Source organism: Octopus sinensis, linkage group LG25 (assembly GCF_006345805.1).
Source record: "Octopus sinensis linkage group LG25, ASM634580v1, whole genome shotgun sequence".
NCBI classification, from domain to species: domain Eukaryota; kingdom Metazoa; phylum Mollusca; class Cephalopoda; order Octopoda; family Octopodidae; genus Octopus; species Octopus sinensis.
In genome coordinates this window covers 5,997,661-6,005,868 of record NC_043021.1, presented here as the reverse complement: position 1 = coordinate 6,005,868, position 8,208 = coordinate 5,997,661, and the positions used below count along the sequence as shown (strand labels likewise).

At 39.7% G+C, this 8,208-nt stretch overlaps 1 protein-coding gene across 1 annotated transcript in view; it reads left to right on the top strand.

Annotated features, from left to right (window-relative positions):
* LOC115224273 (DNA polymerase epsilon subunit 2-like) overlaps positions 1–6,211 on the top strand; it is a 29,526-nt gene extending 23,315 nt beyond the window's left edge. The window contains exons 13-15 of the mRNA XM_029795085.2: positions 180–363; positions 2,428–2,604; positions 5,695–6,211. Of these exons, the coding sequence (XP_029650945.1) occupies positions 180–363; positions 2,428–2,604; positions 5,695–5,775 (442 nt within the window). The 3' untranslated portion in view covers positions 5,776–6,211. The remainder of the gene's footprint in view (positions 1–179; positions 364–2,427; positions 2,605–5,694) is intronic.
* Positions 6,212–8,208: the final 1,997 nt, after the last annotated feature.

Below are 8,208 nucleotides of genomic sequence, written 5' to 3'. Positions count from 1 at the left end.
CCTACCACATTCACTGACAAGGCATTAGCCTACCTGAGGGTTAGTAGACCACACTTACCCGAGATGCTGTGCAGTGGGACTGAACCCAAAACCTTATACTTGTAAAGTGGGCTTCTTAACCACCACACAACCTGTGTCTTTATGGAATCTTTCACATTTCTTTGCCTTTTGATTTGCAGACCTGCGATTCCCAACTCTATCACAGAATATTTCCGGAAGAAAATCCCTCATGCAATATTCACCAGCAATCCTTGTCGGATCCAATACTGCACACAAGAGATTGTTGTCTTTCGAGAAGATATTGTTACCAAGCTTTGTCGCAGCTGTATCAGATTCCCTACCTCTGGTGATGTACCTACTCATGTAAGTATTTCTCTCATATCTTACGTAAAAAGCACCCACTACACCCACGGAGTGGTTGGCGTTAGGAAGGGCATCCAGCCCGTAGAAACATTGCCAGTTCAGACTGGGGCCTGGTGCAGCCTTCTGGCTTTCCAGACCCCAGTTGAACCGTCCAACCCATGCTAGCATGGGAAGCGGACGCTAAACGATGATGATGATAACTGGAGTGGTATTGCTTTTCTCACTTCCATCAATAAACTGCTCAGCTCCGTCTGGCACCTGTGCTGGGTGGCACGTAAAAAGCACCCACTACACTCACGGAGTGGTTGGTGTTAGGAAGGGCATCCAGCCCGTAGAAACATTGCCAGATCAGACTAGGCCTGGTGCAGCCTTCTGGCTTTCCAGACCCCAGTTGAACCGTCCAACCCATGCTAGCATGGAAAGCGAATGCTAAATGATGATGATGATGATTTCTGCTGACTATAATTGAAATTGATTTGTGAATGGCATCTTAAAATAAAGGAAAGAACTAACAACTCATGGATTCAATTTTACTATGTGCCATTTTTTTGGGGGGCGTGTGGGGTGGCGGGTTCTCTTGACCCTTTCGTTGCTATATTTCTAACCAAAATATGCCCCTTATGTGTTTCATTTAAATAATCGTGAATTTAGACTGGTTTAATAAAACAACTAACTTTTGTATCTGTGAACATACAAATGTGATTTCTTTTTTTTAAACAGGCGTAAGAGTGGCTGTGTGGTAAGTAGCTTGCTTACGAATCACATGGTTCCGGGTTCAGTCCCACTGCATGGCACCTTGGGCAAGTGTCTTTTATTATAGACTCGGGCCGACCAAAGCCATGAGTGGATTTGGTAGATGGAAACTGAAAGAAGTCCATCGTGTGTGTGTGTGTATATATGTATGTATGTTATCATCATCGTTTAACGTCCGCTTTCCATGCTAGCATGGGTTGGACCATGTATGTATGTGTATATATATATTGATGTGCTCCAGCATGGCCACAGTCAAATGACTGAAACAAGTAAATGAGAGTAATTTAACAAAAGGCTCTTAACCAAATCTTTTTCATAATTTTTATCTCGTTATAGGTAAATTTATCAAAATGTAAAATTATTAAAGTTTTGTTTAAACACCAGCATAGAAAATGAGTTTACAACAAAATCTTAATATAGATTTACGGAGATGTACTTGCATAGCAAGTAATTTGATCTGAGATCGTGTGCTGAAACGAAAACAATTGCAGCGAGGAAGGTGTTTGTAAGCCATTTAAGAAACACAAAAGCCGTTCAATTCACTTCAACATTTAAGTTTAATTTGTCAAAATATAGTAGAATTGTACAAATTACTGAATTATCTATCAGTCGAACTTAATGCGCTTAAGATAGGTGTACCATAAAAATAAAACTGAATGAAATAGCTTCGCAAGAGGAACGGTATCTGGACATAGAAAATTTGCTTCGATAAACTCTGTCTGTTCATACAAGCATGTAAAAGTAGAGGTACAATGATGATGATGCTCTCTTTACTCTTTTATTTGTTTGTCATTTGACTGTGGCCATGCTGGAGCACCGCCTTTAGTTGAGCAAATCGACCCCAGGACTTATTCTTTGTAAGCCCAGTACTTATTCTATCGGTCTCTTTTGCCGAACCACTAAGTTACAGGGACGTAAACACAAGCATTGGTTCTCAAGCGATGTTGGTGGGACAAACACACACACCCACACACACATATATATGATGGGCTTCTTTTCAGTTTCCGTCTACCAAATCCACTCACAAGGCTTTGGTCGGCCCGAGGCTATAGTAGAAGACACTTGCCCAAGGTGCCACGCAGTGGGACTGAACCCGGAACCATGTGATTCGTAAGCAAGCTACTTACCACACAGCCACTCCTACGCTGATTCAGTCTTATTGTGTTTGCATAATCAGCTTTATAATATTGTTTTTATGTCCATTTTTCAAAGTTTATGTGTTGGACAGGATTTCTTGAGACATTCCTTCCTTCGTATGTAAATATATATATAATCTGATTTCTGACCATTATTTATTTCTTCATTTTACAGTTTGCTAAAACTATAGTGTCCCAGGGTCACCTCTGTCCACTACCACTTCATGTATGTCCAGTTTATTGGGCCTATGACTGTGGCTTGCAACTCTATCCCTTGCCAGATCTACTTGTATGCGCTGGCAAATACGATGGTTTCACAGTAAATTCTCTTGACTGCATCATAACAAATCCCGTAAGTAACACATTAACCCTTTCGTTACCGTATTTATTTTGAGGTGCTCTGTAGTTCTTTCAATTATTTTAAATATAACAATGAATTTAGTAAAATAACTTAGTTATCATTAAGCTAGTGTTAGGAACATAAATTGTGACTAAGGTTTGATGGCAGATTTTAATTCAGAACTTTTGAAAACAAGACATTTGTACTACAGAGTTAGAGGCGGTTTCATCCGAGTTGGTATCGAAAGGGTTAAGTTTTCTGTTTTGTTGTGTATTTATCTCACAGGCTTTCCACCTTACACACACACATGAGTTATTAGTGGGGAATTATCAAAATACTTTATAAGCTCTCTGTTAGAACACCAGGCTAACAGTATTGTAAAGAACTCTGTGTATTCTTGTGGCAGAGTTTGAGGTTATAGTTCATCACCATTCTATTTTGTAAATTTGTGGTTGTGCTCTGGTTATACTGGTCTTTTACACAGTGATACACAAAACAAGTTTTAAATAATGGTCGTTGCATAATTTTCCTTTAGTTAGTTAGTTAGTTAATTTGGCTCAAAAGCAAATAGCAAGGCCATGTAGGGGGACATGGAGTTAAGTACAGGGTGGTGTTCATGTAAAGAGTTCAGGCCACTTGAGGTCAAGGGAGACTCTGAACAAAGCGGTCGTCGGCATCTTCACCATCTCGTCTGGCAGCTTGTTCCACGGATCCGCAACCCGGACAGAGAAAGCTCCTCTCCTTCGATTGAGATGAAATCGGCGCAGGTAGAGCTTTTCGGAATGACCCCGCAGCCGACGCTCTGGAGCAGGAGTGAAGAACAGCTCTTTCGAGAGGTTACACTTTCCGCTTATGATGTTGTGAGTGAGAATGAGATCACCACGGTGGCGGCCTTTTTCTAGAGAATAAAGGTCGAGCGTCCTCAGCCTTTCTTCATAAGACAAATTTTTGAGACCATGAACCATGCGGGTAGCCAGCTTCTGGACTCTTTCGAGATGCTGTATGTCTTTGAGGAGATATTGCAGTAAGTTTGCCATACATCTGTTTCCAGTAGTCATTATAGGTTTGTTATTGATAGGTTGTCCACAAAGACCTCTAGTAGAAATCTCGTGATTAGGAGACGTGAATTCATGTCAGATTAACAAAAGAAAATCATTTGATCAGATAACCAGAAATGACTCAGACAAAAGTAGTATTAATTTTTTAGGTTGTTCAATTTTTCCCAACAAATCAGTGGACTGATTAAGCAAATCTATCTATCTATCAATAATGTAACTATAATGATTACTGGAAACGGCTGTAAGTCAAATTTACTGCAATAAAAATATGTAATTACCATTATTTATATCTTATATATATATTGCGAGATTGTGGGTTCGATTCCCAGACGGCACGTTGCATTGTGTTCTTGAGCAAAGCACTTCATTATATGTTGCTCTGCGATCATTTCGTCATGTGGCACAGGGTTCACCTGTGCAGGTAATGTCCATATGATGGAGGGAGAGAGCTTGTGTGAACACAAGCATTTGATCACTATAAACAAATCATGTGTGGTTGTTTGGCAAGAAATTGCCAAACCCTCGTAAATCATCTAACAATGGGAGAGTCCATGACACACACACACAGAGGCTGCATGGAGTATTTGAGGACTTTTTTTTTAAGGAAAACATCCATAGGCGCAGGAGTGGCTGTGTGGTAAGGAGCTTGCTAACCAACCACATGGTTCCGGGTTCAGTCCCACTGCGTGGCATTTTGGGCAAATGTCTTCTGCTATAGCCCCGGGCCGACCAATGCCTTGTGAGTGGATTTGGTAGACGGAAACTGAAAGAAGCCTGTCGTATATATGTATGTATGTGTTTGTGTGTCTATGTTTGTCCCCCTAGCATTGCTTGACAACCAATGCTGGTGTGTTTACGTCCCCGTCACTTAGCGGTTCGGCAAAAGAGACCGATAGAATAAGTACTGGGCTTACAAAGAATAAGTCCCGGGGTCGATTTGCTCGACTAAAGGCGGTGCTCCAGCATGGCCGCAGTCAAATGACTGAAACGAGTAAAAGAGTATATCATAGCAGAAAACATCTTAATGAAAATGTTTGCATATAGTGCAGGTGTGGCTGTGGTTGGAAGCTTGCTTCCCAACCACATGGTCCTGGGTTCAGTCCCATTGCATGGCACCTTGGGCAAGTGCCTTTTCTTATAGCCTCAGACCAACCAAAGCTTTGTAAGTTGATTTGGTATGTGGAAACCAAAAGAAGTCCGTCATATATGTGTGTATCTGTCTGCCTTCTCCCGACCCTACCGTCACCAAACTAGAATGCATGCTCTTCCACTTCTTGTGGAAGGAAAGCGTTCCAATAGTTAGGCGAAACCAATGTGTTGCACAGTGGGACTGAAATTGAAAGCATTTGGTTGGGGAGTAAACTTCTTCACCACACTGGTTCCTATTTTGCATGTCAAAATTAATATGTATAAGGTGGTGAACTAAGAGAATCATGAGCACTCTGGTCAACATGTTTAGCACTATTTTGTCCATCTTCTCTGAGTTCAAATTCCGCCAAGGTCCTGTTTGTCTTTCATCCTCTTTGGGTCGATAAAATAAGTACCAGTTAAGTACCCCGCTTTCCTGAAATTGTTGGCTTGTGTCAAAATTTGAAATCAGAATTAAGGCGCAGGAGTGGCTGTTTGGTAAGTAGCTTGTTTACCAACCACATGGTTCCGGGTTCAGTCCCACTACGTGGCACCTTGGGTGAGTGTGTTCTACTATAGCCTCAGGCCGACTAAAGCCTTGTGAGTGGATTTGGTAGACGGAAACTGAAAGAAGCCCGTCGTATATATGTATGTATATATATATATATGCGTGTGTGTGTTTGTCCCCCTAGCATTGCTTGACAACCGATGCTGGTGTGTTTATGTCCCCGTTACTTAGCGGTTCGGCAAAGAGACCGATAGAATATGTACTGGGCTCCCAAAAGAATAAGTCCTGGGGTCGATTTGCTCGAATAAAGGCGGTGCTCCAGCATGGCCGCAGTCAAATGGCTGAAACAAGTAAAAGAGTATGTTTCATATTTTCAACTTATTGATTGTTTTTTAATTATATTTTCAGGGATCCTTTTCACGGTCAAATTTCTCCTTTAAAGTTTATATTCCGAGTACGAAACAAATGGAGAACAGCAAGATAGAATGAAACCAGGTTTTTATCCGAGTTGTCTACAAGCATTTGTCTGATACTTCACAGCAGCAGGGAAGTTTCTGGAATCCCGTTTGTTATTGTTTTGTTTTGTTTTTTTTTTTTTTTCCTTTACTTTTCAAATGCCGTCTGTTGTGTAATAAGGTTTATAACCTTTATGACTACAAATTTTGCATGCTCCATTTCTGTATAAGACACGCACAAACCCTGCCAGGCTGGCAAGATTTTCGGTCCTGATTCATGGTTGAATTTTGCGTGTTAAAAAATGCACTTGTGTGTTAGTTTAATTTAAATTTTGAAAATTTTTCCACTATTCTAATGATAAAATCCTCTCTTACCCTTCTTCAGCCCTCTTTCACCTAATTAACCCCCTCCCCCACTCCTAAAAAATATTCCTATAATTATCCCCATTCCTCTTATTCCCACCACTTTACATTCAGTTCCAGTATCGACCAAATTTGCGTATTCTTTTATTGTATGACCTATTTCATCATTTCACTGCAGCCATGTTGGAGCACCACCTGAAAGGGTTTTCGCCGATGGAATTGACCCCTTATTTTTTGTAAAAGCCTAATACTTATTTTTTTGGTCTCTTTTGCCATATTGCTAAGTTACAGGGACATAATCACACCAGCATCGTTTGTCAAGCAATGATGGGACAAACACAGACATGCACGCATAAATACACACTCACGACTGGCTTCTTTCAGTTTCCATTTATCAAATCCATTCACAAGGCCTTGGTCAGCCTGAGGCTATAGTAGAAAACTCTTGCCCAAATTTCTGTTCTTAAAAGAATTCATATGTTGGGCCACCCGTGATTTAGTTTTATTGGAAGTCGATCCTATGTAAGTATTTGTTATCATTCAAAATCACAATACATTTATATACTACATCCTCAACATTACATTTATTAAATTTACATTTAGTCTTATCTCTACAATTACAATCAATTGTATTCTGGTCTCCATTGGAGGTATTAATTTATTATTATAAAACTTATTATATTTAAATTTATTAAAGGATGAAATATTGCCAACGTTAGTGGTAGAATAACCAACTCCAAATTTATTGCTAGAAAATATGTCCTTATATTTATTGTTTTCTTTAAAATATTATTGTTATATCCTGCCTTATGAAGTGCTTCATTATAATTTGGTGCATGTTTATTGAATATCCCTTAGTTGGAAGAGAGTAATGAAATTCCCTATATTATTTGCTAATGCTTTCTTAATTGAAGGTGGATGGTTACTCTTAGCATTAATATATTCCAGGTTTTTGTTAATTTTATGGTAAGGTTGGGTTATACCTGTTATTTACCCTCCAATATATTAATTTTCTAATTGGAGTTCTGCTAATAAGTAAATCCCTAATAGTCTGTAACCTGTGCGGAATCCGGTGCTCCCATAGGGATATCAAAAAATCCCTGGTGTCTTTCCTAGACCACAATTTAATATTATACCTGATAAATGATTTTCTGGCCATTTTTACTACTTTAACTTCATCCTTGGTCATTTCCACCTTATTCATTGCATATATTAGGGCCTTAAGTACAATTTCATTAACTTCTTATCTATCATAGCTGATCTGGCTGTTCACTACTACACGGAGTTCTTATCTCTCACTGCAGCAGCAGTGTGAGGGTTAATTACCAGAGATATTTTGCTGCTGGAATGAATGGTACACACATAAAACTCGCAATTTCATTTCATTTGAGTTTGAGTCCATGCTCAGGCCAAGTCGAAGACTCCACCCTCAGAGTCTGGTGTGGTTGCCAGGTTGTATTCTCTGTTTAATTTTGACATGTGTAGGAGCGAGTTTGAGTCAGTTTGTGCTCGTTGTGTATATCCTGGGAGATGGGGTTCATCTCTAATGGTGCTTAAGTATCTATCCAGCTGCAATTTGAATGATTCCACACTGCATCCTGATAGATTTCTGACATGTACCAGAATGGAGTTGAATAGTTGTGCTCCTCGAACCAACAGACTTGACTCTTGCAGGGTTTTTTCTGCCTGGCCAGCCTTTTTGTTGATTGGTGGTAGCTGGCAGCGTCTCATTTATTTATTGGAATATTTTATAAATTCTGTTTTATAAACCCCCAAAAGTTAATTATTTCAAAAATGGCATTCATTTACAATATTTACATAGCATTCCTTGAAATATACACAATAAGTGTAATTAATTCATTTTAACAGTTCTTGGTGGTACTTGAAAAAGCAGTCATTCTTTATGCACAGTCTAACATTACATTGTCTGCATCCAGTAGAGACTTCGTGTCTCTTGTTCTGCTTTGCACATCCCTTACATCGTCCAGCTTTTTCAAATTGAATGGGCCAATGTGCATCCTCACAATTTCCCGTCATTCCAGGTGCCCTACGCTTTCTACTTCCTCTGAATGTTCCGATCATCTGCTGCGCCAATGCCATTCTG